At 40.7% G+C, this 20,655-nt stretch overlaps 1 protein-coding gene across 1 annotated transcript in view; it reads right to left on the bottom strand.

Moving 5' to 3' along the window:
* Nucleotides 1-577: 577 nt before the first annotated feature.
* The window catches only part of LOC125456325 (calreticulin), a 49,239-nt gene continuing 29,161 nt past the window's right edge, over nucleotides 578-20,655 (bottom strand). The window contains exons 7-9 of the mRNA XM_048539358.2: nucleotides 3,587-3,730; nucleotides 3,401-3,493; nucleotides 578-715 (exon numbers count right to left, since the gene is read on the bottom strand). Coding sequence (XP_048395315.1) covers nucleotides 578-715; nucleotides 3,401-3,493; nucleotides 3,587-3,730 — 375 coding nt within the window. The remainder of the gene's footprint in view (nucleotides 716-3,400; nucleotides 3,494-3,586; nucleotides 3,731-20,655) is intronic.

Genomic DNA, 20,655 nt, shown 5'->3' on the forward strand with positions numbered 1-20,655 from the left:
CTCACAGTCAACATGGTCACATTTTCAAACACTGGAAGTCACTTTTACTAGCGATCATCTCCCAGAGAAAAGTATTTCCCCAAAACACAATGGCTTTCATAATATGTCAAGGCAGGTCTAATTATATCCCAACAAGGGTTCACCTCTAATGCTCAGTCCTGCAATCTTTATGTTTTTCTGTCCACCTCAACAGTGGTGCCTACATTTGGTACAACTAAGATACTAGCCTTCTGTTGGGCCAGCAGCAGTCAGTGGTAGCAGACTGTCAGACCAAAATGAACTGTTTCATGCAATGAACCTCTAAAAATCTGGGCAATGATCAGACATTAATACTAAATTACATCCAAATCAAAATTGCGAACTTTAACACTGCACAATGATAAAGATTTAGACCATATGGTATGCCCACAAATGCTACTGTGCAATACATATTTTTTAAAAAATGATAACTTTCATCTTTAAAACACATTTATTTATGAAGGTACAATGCAATTGTTGGAGATATCCTTTTGGAACACAATTGACGTTCTAAGTGTAGACAAATTATCTCAATGAACATTCAAGATGTTTTAAATTTTTATAATTCATATTTATGCGTATCCATCTCCATGCCTCCATTTTTTCCCTCTTTTTCCTCTTCCTCCATGTCAGCCTTTTCCTCTTTCTGAGCCTTCATTTCTTTTTCCTGATGTTGTCTCATTTCCTTCTCAGCAACCTATTATCAAAGAACTGAATCTATTACCTTGTGAAACATGTTGCATTATAATCATCTGGTAGTACAAATCTTGGGTATTGCTGAAAAAAGACACATTTCATTGAAACTTTTCATCTGGCCCTCATCCGGGAACAACCGAACTCATGAGAGAAGACTGTTAATTGATTAGCATGTGGGCTCTGATTGGTCGTCGCTGCCATGGAGAATGCACCACTTAATGATGATTGACAGTTATCTGTTGCACTTTATTTAAACTTAAAACCTAGCAGACTAACTGATTCATCAAGGTATTGCCCTCAGAAATTAATCAGTGAATGGCTGTTGACTGTTTTGCTGAGTTTAAACAGATGTAGTTCATGTACGTACTCTTTCTGTCTGCAAACAACAGGACCTAATGGTAGCATTAATGACATCCAAAAACAAGGAAGACGAGTAGGCTACTCAGTCTTTTGTGCTTGTTCTGCCATTCAATAAGACTATGGCTGATCTGATTTTAACCTCAGTTCTACATTCTTGCATATCAAGAATCCATTTACTTCTGCCTTAAAAAAAATTTAAAGACTCATCACCCATTGCCTTTTGAGCAAGCAAATTCCAAAGATTCCCAAACCTCAGAAAAAAGTGTTTGTCATCACTATTTTAAGTGGGTGAGCCCTTATTTTTAAAGTATGACCACTTGTTCTAGATTCTCCCACAGAAGAAAACATCCTGTCAAGATCCATTCGGTCAACTTCCCTCAGGAACTTATATGTTTCAATTATCTCACCTTTGACTCTTCTAAACTCCAGAGGATATAGGCCTCATCTATCTCGCCTTTGCTCATGCGGCAATTTGCTCATTCCAGCTATTAGTCTAATAATTTTCCAGCATCTGCAGTTCCTACTATCTCTCGAACAGTCCAATAAACCTTCTCTTAATTGCTTCCAACACATTAACCTCTGCACGCAGTACTGCAGATGTGATCTCATTAATGCCCTATATAACTGAAATGTAACCTACATTTGCATACAATTCTGCTCACAGTAATATATAATCTTCTATTACATTTCCTGATCACTTTGCTGTACCTGCAAACAAAGCTTCTGTGATTCATGCACTTGGATACTCAAATCTCTCGACATCTCAGAGCTCTGCAACCGGTCACCATTTAGATAACTTTTTTTTATTCTTTCTGTGAAAATGGACCATTTCATACCTTCTCACATTGCGCATCATTTGCTAGATTTCTGTCCACTTACTGAGCCTGTCTATATTTTTAAGTTACTTACGCACTTTTCCTACCTACTTTTGTGTCATCAGCAAATGTAGCCACCATACCTTTAATCCCTTCATCCAAATCAGGTAAATTGTAAAGTGTTGGAGTCCTTGAACCAACCCATGTAGTACTCCAAATTAGATCTGAAAGAACTGCGGATACTGTAAATCAGGAACAAAACAGAAGCTGCTGGAAAAGTTCAGTAGGTCTGGCAGCATCTGTGAAGGAAAAATCAGAGTTACCACTGAAGAAGAGTCACCGGGCCTGAAATGTTAACTATGATTTTTTTCTTGACAGATGCTGCCAGACCTGCTGAGCTTTTTCAGCAATTTCTGTTTCTGTTCCATGTATTACACCACTCATTACATCCTGCTACCCCGACAAAGGCCCATTTATTCAAACTTAGTCAGCCAATATTCTATCCATGCCAACTTATCACTTCCTACACCATGAGTGTTTTAATTTCCCAATAGTTTTTGATGTGGCACCTTATCAAATAACTCGTGGAAGTCTAATTACAGTAATCCACTTGTTCCCCCTTATCTACACCATAAGTTATTTCTTCATTAATTATAAATAATTTCCCTTTGACAAAACCATGTTGGCTCTGCCTGATTACCTTGAACTTATTCAAGTGCCCTGTTATAGCATATTTAATAAAAGCTTCTGACATTTTCCCTATGAAGATGTTAAGCTAACTGCACTGTAGTTGCATGCTTTCTGTCTCCAACCCTTTTTGAATAATGAGTTACATTAGCTATTTTCCAATTCAAAAAGTTTTGAAACATTAAAACCAAAGCATCAATTATTTCACTGGCTACTTCTTTTAGGATCCAAGGATGAAATCCATCAGGACCTTGGGACTCATCAACTTGAAGTTCCAATAATTTACTCAGTACTACTTCCCTGATAAAGTAATTTTCCAGAGTTCCTCCCTCCCTTTCAATTCCTAATTTACAGCTGTATCCAGGATACAACTTGTATCCTTTCCAGGAAAGATTGACGCAATAATAAGTGTAATTTATTAATGTGACCTGTTCTCTCATTCAACAAAATCACGGCTGATCTGACTGCGATCTCAATTCACATTCCTGCCTACCCCCAAAACTGAAAGTGGCAAAACTGGGTTCAGTATTGTGGATCAGGAGTACGCATTGCTGCCTCACAGCGCCAGGGTCCCAGGTACAATTCCACCTTTGGGTGGCTGTCTGTGCAGAGTTTGCACATTCTTCCTGTGTCTGTGTAGTTTTCTTTCCATTTTCCAAAGATGTGCAGGCTTGGTAAATGAGAGGATAGAATGGGGTCTGGGTGGGATGCTCTTTGGAGGGCTGGTGCAGACTAAATTGGCTCTTTCCACATTATCAGGATTATATAAATGCATTATTATTTTTGACGGCAAAGTATTTTTAGAAATAAAATTAATCATCTACCTTAGTTATTCCCCAAGTTTGGTTACCATTTTCCTCGGCATATTTTGCATCATTTGTAATAAGGAAGTTGTCAAAGATTGTCCCAGATTTCACCTATGGCAGACAAAAGATTAGGAAATGTATAATCTATGATTTCATTTGTTCACTTCAATAAAATATCAAAACCTTGAATATTAACAAACATACCTGCCACAGATCAAGACCAAGAATACCAATGTTGTTGTATTGGTACATGCTGGTATCTGGTTTGTATTCGGGATTATCAATTTCTGGATGGACCCAATTTCCTTTGAAGTTGGGGTTGTTAATCTGATGAGATTTCCATTCACCCTGAGCAGAGGAATTTTTAAATATGTTTTCAATTTTCATTTGGTCATTAAGCCATTTAAAGCAGGTACAAGTTGAAGCTTAACAATATTTTTCCAATTAATGCATTGTTCCATTTAAGTCATAACAAAACTATGAGGACAAGTGGATCCAGGATCTTTGAACACAGCTGTGGAGTGAATGTAAATGGAAAAGGAAAAGGAGAAATGGACAAATACCAGTCTTCTCATACAAAAATTAAAATGACATTAGATGCAGCTAACTAATCCTGCAGTTGGAACATGTATTGCTGATGGATTTACAGAAAATAACAAAAACCAGACTGCTTGAATTGGCAAATAAATCAAGTTGAGTCTGCTTGCCAAAGCTAAGAATGCAGAAGTAATTGAAATATGGAAAATCATTTGGGACTGATGGAAATGTGGGAGGGATGAGTACACCAGTGGTGAATCATGAGTTTATAAGGATTCAATTACAGTTGAAGTAGTTTGAACACAAGAAGGAGAGACAGCAGCTCAAGGTAGAGAGTTCTGGAACTGAAAAGAATAGAAAAGGAAATGGAACTTATAAGACTTGAGCTTGAAGAAAGAAAATGAGAACTTCAGAGAGAAGAGCGATAGACTGTAGTTAGAAAACTGATTCAAGAATCATAAAGGGAAAAAGAGAAATAATATTGGAAATCTCAGTTTAAAATTGTGTAGTTAGGAAAAAGGGACTTCAGATGCTGACAAAGACCCTGATGAGGAAAACATAAGTCATAGTCTAAAGGCCAGTAAGAAATGTTTAAGTTTGTATAGGTTGTACCAAAATTTGAAAAAAATAGATGTGACAGCATTCTTTGTGTTATTTGAATAAATAGCGACATAAATGAAGTGGTCTAAGAAAATACGTATATTGCAATGCAAAGTATGTTGATAGGTAAGGTAAAAGAAACATATACATTTCTGTCATAGGAGTATTTTAAAGATTTTGATGACATAAGAAAATCTATTCTGGCTGTGTGAGTTGATTCTTGAAACTTCCAAGCAAATGTTCAGAAATTTAAAGTCGCAGCTTTGGCAAACATATATAAAACTTCATAAGGTAAGGAAAGTTATTTTGACAAGTGGATATAGACGTAAGGAAAACATACCACATATAAAGTCTCAGAGAAATTAATCTCCTGGAAGAATTACAAAAGCTCACTACCTTTTACAATAAGAAACCCTGTTGAAGACCTAAGGGTTACAAATGCTAAACATACAGCAGAAATGCTATCAATCATGAGTTGATCCATAAAACTAATCTTTTTTCCGTAACCCTCATTACTCAAAAAGGATAGAGCAGAGGGACAGTGAAAGAAAGGCAACTAGTTAAGTTGAAAAAAACAGAGCTGTGAATGCCCAAATCCTTTCCTCAGACGAGAAAGGAAGCTGGTGAAAGTGGAGGTGAAAATTGAAGACTTAAATGTGCTATATGTTTATTACCACAAGCTACCTTTAATTTGGCTACTTATAAAGACGTATCACAAACAATCAAATACTGAAACAATTATTTGAACTCTATTGCATGTATCATCCAAACTAAGACCACTCAAGTAAGCAGATTAAGCCTCATAACTCAACTTACTTATTATGCAATTAATGGTGGAATTTACCAATGATTCCAACCAACAGCATCTGTCTCTGAACGTCCAGGGTTCGATCCTTGTGCAATATTGTTCTTCAAAGTTCTGCTACTGAAGAATCGTCAAGTTTAATTCTTTTAAGAATTTTTCTTGTTAAGGTTTTGATGCAACATTATTGATAATCCTTCAGAGCTGCTAACCTCGAATACAGGTGACTCTTCTGGAGTCCTCAAGTCACTAACTTGCATTCTTATTAGGAGTAGCTTCCCTATTCCTTATTACAATCAGTTTTAACTCTGTTCAAAACACAACTTTCCTGCAACTAGCCCTTTTATCTTGCAACAATCCTTCAGCATGCAATCCTAATTGGCCACTTGTCACAAGGCAGCAGGTCATCAAGCAATCTATCTCCCAGAAAATTGCTTATTTATTATGCTTTTACTCATTCTTCTTGGGGTAATTAGTATGTCGTTTTTATTTCTTTTATAACAGTTTCTCCTTATTCATTATTTAAATTTTTGAGTTTACATTGTCACAGTCTCTCTTCTTTGTGCATTATTTTAAATATGATGAACAAATACTAGTATAATCAGCCATTTTCTGCCACAATGTTTCATACGCAAATTGAGTTGCTACACCATGTGCAACTTAAACAAAATGCATCATTTCATTCTGTGTAACAGGTAGTTGACAATGAAGAATCAATAAATGAATTACAGAATAATGCTCAGTAATTAAATCACAAAGCAAACTGGAGTGACAAGCATGCTATTAAACACAATAGCTATAACTGAAATAACACTACACTACACCCATTGAAGTTTTCAGATTATCATGAACTACTTTTTCTGTTTCTTTTATTAATTTGTTAATCACAACTGCATGTGATTCTAAGATTTTAAGCACAAGAAAAGCAGTGTAGTTCATGGTGTCCCCTGGTTGACTACCAAGTTTAGTATCATTCACTACACCTAAGTTGCCTTTAACTTAAGAAATTTATTGATTTAATAATCACTTACAGCACTGACATCTGGGCAATTAACTGTCAAAATTCCTGCACTGTAAATGCCTGCAGCAGCTCCTATCAGTCTTCTAGACTTCCTTCTTTTCCTTGCAAATTTATAACCCTCTTACTAAACAACGCTTTGACCCATTCCTTATCGATGGTAGGTAAAGGTTTTGGACATTGCAATGGTAATGGAATGCTTGAGAGATTCGGAATTGCCAGCACCAATTCATGATGAACATTTTCATGTTTTACTTGCATGTGTTTCGGACAACTATCCCTCCTCTGGGCCCGTCTTCTTGTACAGGGCACTCTATATTAGTGCAAATGGGTATTCCACACTATCATTGCACCAAAAATTAATGCATAATTTGTAGGCAGAGACTGTCGGCCTGCACAAAGTAGAGTTAGTTTATTTGTAAATTAACACATAGTCGTCATTGTAACCTTACAAAAACTGTAAGTGTTCCTACCGGTGGACCAATTAACTACACAGACTTCTGCATCCTCGACCGCAGAGATGGCAACCATATGAGTTTCATAATCCTTATGGAGCCACAGAAGGCTTATTGTTACATGATACAAAACGTGCCCACTTCCACTGGATGCTGCTGACTCCATACTTCATGTGCAAAAGCTAGCAATATAATTCCAATAATCACCTCATAAAGTTCAAAAAGAAAATAAATAATAACTTATCAGTTTACATAAATACATTTCTGAATTCTCCAGAAATGTAGTCCATTACATCTCTTCTAACCAAGCGTTCATTTGGCCTGTTTCTGTTTCCATTGAGGTGAAATCTTGACTTTATGTTTTTTTTCTTATATATAGTTTCCTTAGGTGTTACCAACTGCTGACACTGGTGTTGACATGGATGAGATGACAGTAATTGCTGTTTGGTTTAACTGATTGTTGGTGTTCAGGTGGTGGTATGGGGTGTTATCTGGAGATGCTGATTTTGTAGTCGTTGGAATTCTGAAATTAGCTGAGGCATCTGGTCCCACATAATGAAGTCCTCCACGAGCCTCCTGCTGTTGAGGTAAATTTACAGTGCAATTTTCCATGCAGTCAAGGAGCATTTGGTGTTGATAATTATCATTGTTTTGAGCCCCAAATGCTTTTAACTGATTCAAATGGTAGTATCCCATTTTATCAGTAGACAATAAAAGTTTGTATGACAAATGAGCTTATTTTGTTAATTTTTGAACGGGCTTTCAAATATTTTCGTGACAAAAATGTGCCAGGTTGGAAGTCACGCAGCGCTAATTTCATTCCCACTGCTTATTCCACGGGTCAGGCTTTGGCATCAAAGTGTGCCTTACTTCTTTGTGCCAGTTTCTTCTCCATTTTCACTGGGGTTGGTAGACTAGCGGCCTGTACATTCTGTATTACAGTTTTCGCAGCTCTTTCTTGAGTAAGAGCGCGAACTTCTATTTCAGCTTGATTTACTTTTACTGCACTCACTGTCTCAGCCACTACCGCGGTTGCCGATGCTTGCTCTCTCGGGCTGCTTGCTTCGCGAACTCATCTGCACAGATGTTTCCTTCTGGAGATGATCTATGCTGGGCTTTAACTTCAATGATCTCAAATTCTCTATCCCTTGTTTGCTCCAATATGTATTTCAGTGTTGGTGCTGAGGATGCTGACACTCGGATGCTCGCATACTGAGCAGAAGAATATCAGCCAAGTTATTACATACATGCTGTCGGAGGGAAGGTCTGATGGGGTCGGGAGTCGTTCAAAATGACACTATCGAGATTAGCGCAGCTAATTCTGCTGCTTGTGCACTCATACCGTTTGGTAATTTTAAAAAGAGAACATCATGTGTTTCCCCTTTTGGAGTTTCCACATAAATGCCACTTCCTGACTTCCTGTTACCATCTTCCGCCATGGAGGAGCCATCGATAATGATTTTAAATAGGTCATCCATATCGTCTGCCCTACCTTTGGAACAAATGGTCCTTTGGAGTCATTTGTTTCAATTGCAGCACAAACATGCAGTTCACCCTGATACAGCAAATTGACTGCTAATATTTACTTTCCAATTATAATATGCAAACGTTGTAACATAAGTGTCCTTTCAATTGTTCTGTTCCAAAAATGCCATCCTTAAGGCAGTAACTGGAAAAGGATATGTTGTGTTAGGATGGTAAGAGGATGAAGGCTAATGCTAAGGGTGGCAGCCTCATAGCACCAGGGACCTGGGTTCGATTCCAGTCTTGGGCAACTGTCTGTCTGGAGTATGCACATTCTCCCTATGTCTGTGTTGGTTCCCAAAGATCTGCAGGTTAGGTGGATTGGCCGTGCTAAATTGCCCATAGTGTTCAGGGGTGTGTGGGTCTGGGTGGGATGCTTCAAGGCGGGGTGGGGACTTGTTGGGCCAAAGGGCCTGTTTCCACACTGTAGGGAATCTAATCTGTATGTAAAATATTGTACTGCCCAGAAAACAGCAAGCAAATATTTTTAATAAAATAAGAAATCTTGTTCCTCTGGAGTTGATAGCCTGGAAGCTTAAGAGACAGGACCTAAACAATGATAACAACGTGTGGAGCTGGATGAACACAGCAGGCCAAGCAGCATCTTCGGAGCACAATGGCGTCTATTTTATAACAGGACAGTTGCTAATACAGTGTCGGTGTCCGCTACTTGTAGTGCAAAGCACATCTCTAGGTCTGGAAACTTGCTGGAGTTTGAACTAATGTTTGCTTCAAATTGCTGAACGCTGTGTGTGGTGCTGTAGGCATTCCTACAGAATGCTATTCTTCAACAGATCTGACAACGGAGCTGCTGCAGTAGCAAAGCCTTCAAGGAGATTGCTACAGTAACCCACTAATCCTAAGAATAACTTTAAGGCAGATTACAAATACATCGATCCGTTTCCTGTCTATCTTCCATTTTCGAGACACCATCAATGTACCCAAATTAGAGTCTTTGTAGTTCTTGATCTGCACTTTCATTGGGTTAACTTTTAATGCTAGATCTTTGAGGGGAGTTAAACTAAAGGTTCATGTAGCAAAATCAGGTGTTTGGTTTTAGTGTCTATCCATAGCATCAAATGATCTACATACTGTACAAAGCAGTTGAGTTTGGAAAAATGTACTCATCTCTTTGTTAATCTTTGATGGAATATGGACAGGGACTTATGGAATCCTTGTGGCAAACAGGTCCAAGTTTATGGTTATCCTTGAAAGGTAAACATAAATTTATACCGTCACTCACTTTAAAAGAATGGACCAAAATCCAGAACGAATATCCGGGTTTGAGAAATATTTTGCCCAAGGTATCCGTTTCATCACAATCTCGGGACTGGTGGTTACGGTGGGTGCTTTGCAAGGAATGGCTTTAGTTAACTACAGTCAAATGTCAGTTTCCAGGAGCAATCTGGCTTCTGAACTGGCCAAGTAGGAACTGTTAGTAGAGGTCAGCAAGCACAAAATTCAGTGCTCAAGCAAACCATCGAATACTTTGATCACCTCCCCCTCTGCTTGTTTCAGAAAAGAATATCTCTCTGTGGATTAGGGACTGGGCCATTTATCACTACTTCTCCTATCATAGGTCCACAATCATGTTTGTGGGGAACAAACACTTTCTTACATTGTACAAGAAGACTCTGAGCAGCTTAGTCATCAGTCAGCTCAGAGGAGTCGACCTATATTTCTGCCAGTGTGTAGATTCAGTGGTTGTACTCACCAATAGGAGCATCAAGGGGTCTCTGTCCCTGTGACCAGGACATCTGCCAAATGTCAAAGGCTCGATCACATTTGCTCACAAAATCTAAATACAAAGTATGTTCTGCTTCCTAGTCCAGTTCTACCAGAATGATTGGATGTTCACACTGTATATTAGGAACGTGAACACATAGCGAGTAGATTTCAACACCCTCTTGTGTGACCTGAAAAGCCACTTATTCACACTGTGCCAATTTAACTGCAAACCACTGGCTATGTTAAGCTAGCCCTCAACGAGAGGTCTTCCCACACTATCCCATTTGACACTACATACCCATCGCAGAGATGCCTGACACTATCAATTAGAGCACTCACTCCCCTGCTCTGTGATTAGAAGGATGCAAGTGGTTCTTCCAGTGGCCCGTCTATCTGACAACCATGGGGACGGACAATCTTTTGGCAAAATGTCCTCTTCCCTCACAACAAAAACACAATGGCAGCACTCACTCCTTCCACGAGGGAGAAGAAAAGATGACTTACCTCTGTCCTGACCAGAATCAAGTCCTTCATATATCCAGACAGGTGTATGTTTCTGAGGTCTTTGTATTTTCGCAAGGTTCATTTTCTCAGTTTTTTTTTGAGCACCTTTTGTATATGTGCTGTCCTTGGGGTCAAGGGCTTCACCTAGGGTTTACCTAGATGCCTCAGTGGTATGCTCCATTAGGGTTTGCAACCAAACACTGCATTGTCTATCATCAAGATTGTTTCTTTGCTGGGTTACCAAAATAGATTTAAATTGGGCCCATAAATAGGAGGCAAATGCATTTGGTGGTCCCCTTTTCTTTGTCTACATTTACTCAGTCTGTCTAGGGACTCCCTTCTATTATACTGTCTTCCCTATAACTATTAGAGATCCCTCTAGCAACACTTCATGGATTGGAGAGGATATTTTATATTGAATTGTGTAAATATGCAAGGAAAAGCATTACCTCCTCCATTTCATCAAGACCATATAACCTTCTCTGATGGTGACTGGCAGCAAACAGGTGATAAGGGTGATCGCCTGGTGAAAAGGTAGGTGTATCTCTAGCAATAACCCATAATTATGTTAAGGAATAAGAGATCTCAGACTGCATGTTCCCATGTTAACTGATCCCAGTTCTGAGGAAGGTTCACTTGACCTGTAATGTTAACTTTGCTTTCTCTCCACAGATGCTATCAGACCTCCTGAGCTTTTCCAGCAATTTCTGTTTTTGTTTCTGATTTACAGCATCCACAGTTCTTTCAATTTTTATTTAATATTCTGCACTTGTTGCTCAAGCTGGGCTTGACACAGTACTTTAAATGCTTCCTGGAGATCTTTACATTCACTTTCAAGTTCCTGAGTCTTAATTTCTGACTCCTGAACCTGGCACTGTGCCTTTTTGGCATTTTTGCTCAGTGTCACAAATTGAATTTGATCATTTGAGAAGTAAATTATCTTCTCCTGATTGGTCATTACCAGGGATATAATCTTTCCTATTAATTTGGTGTTTTCCATTGGAGAGCTGCCCTTCGCTGACTGGCAAACTCTAGGGCATCAAGTTTGTGTTTTAGATCTGCATTTTCTGACTTCAACTCATTTATCTCAGCATTACCTATATTTTGATGCACATGCTTCTGCACAAAGACAACAAATTCCAATCAGCGTGTCCTCTTTGGGAGCATGCTTTCTCAAGGACTTTTTAACTGACTCTAACAAATGGTTCGGTGTACTGAGACATGTAACATCACAAGTTTCATAATACTTCAACCCCACTTAGGCAATTTCTTATTCAAATATTCCTTAACAAATTTCTCCCATTCAGATTGATTGTCTGCCATGATTTCACAACAAAGTTTCAATGCCAAACTAAATACTATAAAAATATTAATGGTGTGATTAAAGCTGAAATGCTGTTGGTTTGATTGCCTGTGTCCTCATCCACTATAGGGGAGGTGATGGCTCAGTGGTATTATCGCTGGACTGTTAATCCAGAGACCCAGATAATGTTCTGTGAGCCTGGGTTCGAATCCCGCTATGGCAGATGGTGGAATTTGAGCTCAATAAATATCTGGAATTAAGAGTCTAATGACGACCATGAATCCATTGTTGATTGTTGGGGGAAAACCCCATCTGGTTCACTAATGTCCTTTAGGGAAGGAAATGGCCACCCTTACCTGGTCTAGCCTACATGTGACTCCAGACCTACAGCAATGTGGTTGAATCTTTATTGCTCTCTGGGCAATAAATGCTGCCAAGCCAGTGATGCACTCATCCCATGAATGAATAAATGGGGACTTGAATTCTGGCTGTGACATAGGGCAGCTGCCCTCTTACTCCAGATTCAGGCTGGATTTTTGAGAATACAAAGCTGGTGAGTTCAACCTCTAAGCAACCTAGGGTCATCCAGGGAGATTAACTGTGCATTAATTACCACCACAAGCTACCCTTAATTCAGCTACCTATGAAGAAATCTCACTGAAACTGAAATACTGAAACAATTACTTAAACTTTATTGCATGGTAGCAACCAAAATAAGACCCTTCAAGTTAGCAAGTTAGACCTTGCAATTCAACTTAGCTATTGCCTGAATAATGGTGGAATCCAGCTACAATTTCAACCAACAATGTTTGACTCTGGATGTCCAGAGTTCAATCCTTGTGCCGTGTTGTATCTTAAAAGTTCTGCTATTTAGGAATTCTGAAGATGAATTTCTATCTTGTGAAGTTTCTGATGTGAATTATTGATTTTCTTTAGTTCCATTTGTCCACAACATTCACCATTCTTTTCAAGTCTGTAGTTTACCTTCTCATTAGGGGTAGCTTCCCTGTTACTTATAACATTTGATTTTAACTGGCTATTCAAAACACAACATTCCTGCAAGTTAATAAAATGTGAGGCTGGATGAACACAGCAGGCCAAGCAGCATCTCAGGAGCACAAAAGCTGACGTTTCTGGCCCGAAACGTCAGCTTTGGTGCTCCTGAGATGCTGCTTGGCCTGCTGTGTTCATCCAGCCTCACATTTTATTATCTTGGAATTCTCCAGCATCTGCAGTTCCCATTATCTTTGATTCCTGCAAGTAACCCCTTCACCTCAGGCTACTCCTTCTGAAGACAATTGTAATTGTCCTTTTGCAATGAGACGGCAGGTTAACAAGCAGTGTTACCTCCTCCTTCCCAAAAAACAGCTTGTTTATGTTGCTTTGACTCCTTGTTCCCAGGGATGATTAATTAGTTTGTTGCTTTAATTCATTTAATAACATTTTCTCTTTGTCCCTTTCATGTCAGGAAACAGTTTACTCCAGAAAGAGTTGTTGCTGATTCTTTCAATCCCTGAATAGTTACCGAAGTTTTGAAGTTTACAGAATCACAGATGTTTCCATTGTAATGTTAGGACTAACTCGGTAGTATGCTGGAAATCAAGCCCTGCTATTCCCAAAATTATTACAAAAGTTAAGGATTTTCTAAAGTACTCCAAGTTCCCCAATCTATCTAACTTTCATACCCAGGTTGAAAAAAAGCATGGACAGGATATCTGTGCTTAACAAGAATTAATATTTATTACAAATAATTAGTGCCTAGCTACAGATAAACAATTATAAACTGTCATTATATAATACCACCAATGATACTTCAAATGCCTATATAAATTCCCCTTTACACAGACAGACAGACAAACAAACAGGGTAAAAATAGCAAATGGTAGAGGGGACAAACCGGGAAGACAGTTCAGTAATCTTTATTCTCAGGTTCTATTGGTGTGATGATCCTTACAATTCTATTGTTGACCAGCACACTACTGCTGTTTCCTTTCTGTGGATGCTTCCACTGATTGACAAGAGACACAAAGTGACCGGTTCATTTATAAAATGTCCCTGACTTACCAGTTAAAAGTCACAGCTTACAACAACTGTTGAAGGAAAAACACACTGGTTTTACAGTGATTTTAATTGCAGATAACAAAATGACTACTCCTAGGCAGGGGAAGAACTGAACACTTCTCTCTGCCTTGTAACTAGTTACCAGTTCCAACTGTTCAGTTACTTGAGGACCAATCACACACCCGTGGCAGGCAAAAGGTTCTGTCATCGATAACTGGTCACTAGTTCACGGATCAATCAATTTCTTGTTGCCAAAAAATACTGTACCCGAACACCCTCTTGTCTCCTAGTATGCTGCCACTCAAACATCTGTTGCTGCTTTTTCAAACAATTGTTTAAATAATGCTTGACATGGGTGCCAGGTTAGTTTCTTTAAAAAACATGCAGCTAATTCAAGGCTGTAGTTTACCTTCTCATTAGGGGTAGCTTCCCTGTTCCTTATAACATTTGATTTTAACTGGCTATTCAAAACACAACATTCCTGCAAGTTAATAAAATGTGAGGCTGGATGAACACAGCAGGCCAAGCAGCATCTCAGGAGCACAAAAGCTCATTTCAGTGCGCAGTTTTTAAAAAGATACAGAAATAAAGACACAGTCCTTGCAGAAACAATGTGAGAAACCATAAGAATTATTGGAGTTTGTAAGAATGAGTTCAAAAAAACTCACATGGTCAACAACACAAATTAAATTGTAGCTGTATGAAACTAGAAATAAACATTGCTTTGAGTGCAGAAAAGATGAATAAGCTAACTGAGAGATATAAAATGTTTTTGTCAAAAAGATAACCCCCTTTTCTTCAATGATGCAGCTAAGCCTATACTATATTAAGATGCACAGGAGCTGCACAAACTCTTTTGCTGGAGAAGGACACAGTTTTTCTACCTCACAGTGCAATGAAATCCAAAGTATGAAAAGATGACATAAATGGAGAATACACACGAGATCGATTGTACAAAGTGCATTTGGAAGATTTTTTAAATCCATTCACAGGATGTGGGCATCGCTGGACTGGCCACTGTTTATTGCCTATCCCTCATTGTCCTAGTTGCCTCGAAGAGTCAATCACATTGCCGTGCTTCTAGAATTACACGTTGGCCAGACCAGGTAAGATTTCCTTCCATAGAGGACATTTGAGTGTGACTTGTCCAGAACAGTGGTAATAGTAGTTGTTAAGAAATGACATGTGGATGAAGTTGGCTTACTCCTGGTAATGGAGAGATAATGGGAACTGCAGATGCTGGAGAATCCGAGATAACAAAGTGTGGAGCTGGATGAACACAGCAGGCCAAGCAGCATCTTAGGAGCACAAAAGCTGACGTTTCGGGCCGGGACCCTTCATCAGAAAAGGGGGATGATGGGGAGAGGGTTCTGAAATAAATAGGGAGAGGGGGAAGGCAGATCAAAGATGGATAGAGGAGAAGATAGGCGGAGAGGAGAGTATAGGTGGGGACGTAGGGAGGGGATAGGTCAGTCCGGGGAGGACGGACAGGTCAAGGGGGCGGGATGAGGTTAGTAGGTAGGAAATGGGGATGTGGCTAGAGGTGGGAGGAGGGGATAGGTGAGAGGAAGAACAGGTTAGGGAGACTTAGAAATAAGCAAGTTAGTACATGCAGCACACACTGAAGCTGAGGCTGAAGGAAATTGAAGGTTGTCATATTAAAAACAAAATTCTGATGAGGAATTGGGGCACCTTCTTTGATCTGCAGCTGAGTAATGCATAGTTGTTCATCAGCAAGTGGTATTGCCTAAATATTGTAAGGACTGCATGAAAATGCCTTGGCAAGATATGTAGGAACACAGAAAACTCAAGCATCGATAAACAGGCATTTAACTTGACCAAGACTTCATAAGGATTTTGTGTACTTCTATAAAGCATGCTGTCCATACATGTCAATGTGGGTTTGCCTGAACATGTTATCAAACTGGCACCTTGAAAATCCACACCAGTTTGTAAAGAACCTTTCAGTTGAGTGCTAGTAGATTGTGTAAGACCATTAGAGAAAACTAAAGTGAGATAGTGGTGTGTCCTGACTTATGGATATGACAACTTGATTTCCAGAAACTATCCTTTTCAGGACAATTACAGCTGTATAGGTGTATCAGCTTAGTTTTTGTTTCCACTCAGAGGTACCAATTGAAATTTGGTAATTTGGATGGTTGCTTTATCCGAAACACTACTTAGGCATTGTCTCCCACCCATCCTCCTCCTCTAACCAAAAACAAAGGTTCTGAATGCTGATTTGGTAAGGTGACTAGTATTTTTTTCAATAGTCTGTTTGGGAATTCAGAACAATGGGAATGGATGTTCAGGCAGTTGCATTCTCCTCCTGTAGAATGTGAGAGGTAAGGGTCACCACAAGTGTCCCCACTGACTTCATATGGGGGAAGTGCACCCAACTCCAGCTCCTCAGAAACTGTATTAGGGAACTGGAGCTGAAACTGGATGAACCTTGGGTTATTCGGGAGGCTGAGGGGGTAACTGAGAGGAGTTACAGGGAGGTAGTCACACCTCAGGTACAGGAAAAAGGTAAATGGGTTACAGTCAGAGGACGGAAAGGGAACAGGCAGACAGTGCAGGGATCCTCTGTGGCCGTTCCCTTCAATAACAAGTATGCCATTTTGGATTCTGATGCGGGAATGTCTTACCAGGGGTAAGCCATGGGGTATAGATCTCTGACACAGACTCTGTCTCTGTTGCTCAGAAGGGAAGGGGGAAAGGAGGAGAGCATTAGTCATTGGGGACTCCATAGTTAGGAGGACAGATAGGAGATTCTGTGGGAATGAGAGAGACTCGCACTTGGTGTGTTGCCTCCCAGGTGCCAGGGTCCATGATGTCTCAGATCATGTTTTCAGGATCCTTGAGGGAGAGGGGGAGCAGCCCCAAGTCATGATCCACATAGGCACCAACGACATAGGTAGGAAAAGGAATGGGGATGGAAGGTAGAAATTCAAGGAGCTAGGGTGGAAGCTTAAAGCGAGAACAAACAGAGTTGTTGTCTCTGGTTTGTTACCTGTGCCACTTGCTAGCGAGGTGAGGAATAGGGAGAGAGAGCAGTTGAACACGTGGCTACAGGGATGGTGCAGGAGGGAGGGATTCAGGTACCTGGATAATTGGGGGTCGTTCTGGGGTAGGTGGGACCTCTACAAACGGGATAGTCAACACTTGAACCAGAGGGGTACCAATACCCTAGGGGAAAAATTTGCTAATGTTCTTCAGATGGGTTTAAACTAATTCAGCAGGGGGATGGGAACCTGAGTTGTAGCTCCAGTGGACAGGAGGTTGAGAGTAGTGAGGTGATGAATAAGGTTTCAAGGTTGCAGGAGTGTACTGGCAGACAGGAAGGTGATTTGAAGTGTGTCTACTTCAAAGCCCAGGAGCATCCGGAATCAGGTGGATGAACTTGCAGCATAGGTTGGTATCTGGGGCTTCGATGTTGTGGCCATTTCAGAGACATGGATAGAGCTGGGACAGGAATGGTTGTTGCAGGTTCCGGGGTTTAGATGTTCCAGTAAGATCAGGGAAGGTGGTAAAAGAGGGGGAGGTGTGGCATTGTTAGTCAAGGACAGTATTACGGTGGCAGAAAGGATGTCTGATGAGGACTCGTCTACTGAAATAGTATGGGCTGAGGTTAGAAACAGGAAAGGAGAGGTCACCCTGTTGGGAGTTTTCTATAGGCCTCCAAAAATTTCCAGAGATATGGAGGAAGGGATTGAACGATGATTCTGGAAAGCAGCGAAAATAACAGGGTAGTTGTCATGGGGGACTTCAACTTTACAAATATTGACCGGAAACACGATAGTTCGAGTACTTTAGATGGGTCAGTTTTTGTCCAATGTGCACAGAAGGGATTCCTGACACAGGATGTAGATAGGCCAACAAGAGGCGAGGCCACATTGGATTTGACACTGGGTAATGAACCAGGCCAGGTGTTAGATTTAGAGGCAGGTGAGCACTTTGGTGATAGTGACCACAATTCAGTTACGTTTACCACAGCGATGGAAAGGGATAGGTATATACCACAGGGCAAGTGTTATAGCTGGGGGGGAAAGACAATTATGAGGTGATTAGGCAAGACTTAGGATGCATAGGATGGGGAAGGAAACTGCAGGAGCTGGGCACAAGTGAAATGTGGAGCTTGTTCAAGGAACAGCTACTGCATGTCCTTGATAAGTATGTACCTGACAGGCAGGGAGGAAGTGGTCGAGCAAGGGAACCGTGGTTTACTAAAGAAGTTGAATCTCTTGTCAAGAGGAAGAAGGAGGCTTATGGAAAGATAGAGCATGAAGGCTCTGTTAGGGCGCTTGAGGGTTACAAGTTAGCCAGGAAGGACCAAAACAGAGTGCTAAGAAAAGCCAGGAGGAGACATGAGAAGTCTTTGGCAGGTAGGATCAAGGAAAACCTTAAAGCTTTCTATAGGTATGTCAGGAATAAAAGAATGACTGGAGTAAGATTAGGGCGAGTCAAGGACAGTAGTGGGAAGTTGTGCGTGGAGTCTGAAGAGATAGGAGTGGTGCTGAATGAACATTTTTCGTTAATATTCACACAGGAAAAAGACAATGTTGTCGAGGAGAATATTGGGATACAGGCTGTTAAGACTAGACAGGATTGAGGTTCATAAGGAGGAGGTGTTAGCAATTCTGGAAAGTGTGAAAATAGATAACTCCCCTGGGCCAGATGGGATTTATCCGAGGATTCTCTGGGAAGCTAGGGAGGAGATTGCAGAGCCTTTGGGTTTGATCTTTATGTTGTCATTGTCTACAGGAATAGTGCCTGAAGACTGGAGGATAGTAAATGTTGTCCCCATGTTCAAGAAGGGGAATAGAGACAACCCTGGTAATTATAGACCGGCGAGCCTTATGTCGGTGCTGGGTAAAATGCTGGAGAGGATTATACGAGGTAGGATTTATAATCATTTAGAAAGGAATAATTTGATTAGGGATAGTCGACACAGTTTTGTGAAGGGTAGGGCGTGCATCACAAACCTTATTGAGTTCTTTGAGAAGGTGACCAAATGGGTAGATGAGGGTAAAGCGGTTGATGTGGTTGGTATGGATTTCAGTAAAGCATTTGATAAGGTTCCCCACGGTAAGCTATTGCAGAAAATAGGAGGCATGGGATTGAGGGTGATTTAGCAGTTTGGATCAGAAATTGGCGAGCTGTAAGAAGACAGAGGGTGGTGGTTGATGGGAAATGTTCATCCTGCAGTTCAGTTGGTGGTGGTGTACTGCAAGGATCTGTTTTGGGGCCACTGCTGTTTGTCATTTTTATAAATGGTCTGGATGAGAGTGTAGAAGGATGGGTTAGTAAATTTGCAGGTGACACTAATGTTGGTGGAGTTGTGGATAGTGCGGAAGGATGTTGCAGGTTACAGAGGGACATAGATAAGCTGCAGAGCTGGACTGAGAGGTGGCAAATGGAGTTTATTGTGGAAAAGTGTGAGGTGATTCACTTTGGAACGAGTAACAGGAATGCAGAGTATGGGCGAATGGTAAGATTCTTGGTAGTGTGGACGAGCAGAGAGATCTCGGTGTCCATGTGCATAGATCCCTGAAAGTTGCCACCCAGGTTTATAGGGTTGTTAAGAAGGCATACGGTGTGATAGGTTTTATTGGTAGAGGGATTGGGTTTTGGAGCCATGAGGTCATGTTGCAGCTGTACAAAATTCTGGTCTGGTTACTCTTGGAGTATTGCGTACAGTTCTGGTCGCCACATTATAGGAAGAATGTGGAAGCATTGGAAAGGGTGCAGAGGAGATTTACCAGGATGTTGCCTGGTATGGAGGAAAGGTTTTATGAGGAAAGGCTGAGGGACTTGAGGCTGTTTTCGTTAGAAAGAAGAAGATTAAGAGGTGACTTAATAGAGACATACAAGATGATCAGAGGATTAGACAGGGTGGTCAGTGACAGCCTTTTTCCTCAGATGGTGATGGCTAGCACGAGGGGACATAGCTTTAAATTGAGGGGTGATTGATAGATATAGGACAGAAGTTAGAGGTAGGTTCTTTACTCAGAGAGTAGTAAGGGTGTGGAATGCCCTGCCTGCAACAATAGTAATCTCGCCAACTTTAAGGGCATTTAAATGGTCATCGGACAAACATATGGATGATAATGGAATAATGTGGGTTAGATGGGCTTCAGATTGGTTTCACAGGTCAGCGCAACATCGAGGGCCAAGGGGCCTGTACTGTGCTGCAATGTTCTATGTTCTAAATAAAATCAAAACAAGGTTCTAATTTTGTCTAGAGTCAATAAATTTGGAGCATCCGAGGAGCAGGGATGTCAACATTTCGGACCAAAATACTTCATCAGGACGGGGAAGTGGGAGGAAAGCCCAGACATAAATGGGGAAGGGGGAGAAGGGAGGGGGAGTGGGGCTGGAGGGACCATAGATGGGATGGAGATACATGGATGCAGGTAAGGATTATTCAAGTTGGCTAGTGGGAAGGGTGGAGCGGATAGGTGAGTTGTAAGATGGACAGGTTAGGGGTGGAGAGATTTTGAAGGTGATGAAGTCAATATTCAGACTATTGGGCTGTCAGCTCCCAAGATGAAATATTAGGTGTTGTTCCTCCAGTTTACATTTGGCCTCACTCTGACAGCGGAAGAAACCAAGGATGGACATGTTACCAGAGGATCGGGAGAGGAAGTTAAAGTAGATTGAACTGAAGGACAGGTTGGTTGGTGCATGCAGACCGTAGATGCTTTGTGAACCAGTCCCTGAGTCTTTGTTTGGTCTCTG

The sequence above is a fragment of the Stegostoma tigrinum genome, chromosome 8, assembly GCF_030684315.1.
Source record: "Stegostoma tigrinum isolate sSteTig4 chromosome 8, sSteTig4.hap1, whole genome shotgun sequence".
In the NCBI taxonomy this organism is placed as follows: domain Eukaryota; kingdom Metazoa; phylum Chordata; class Chondrichthyes; order Orectolobiformes; family Stegostomatidae; genus Stegostoma; species Stegostoma tigrinum.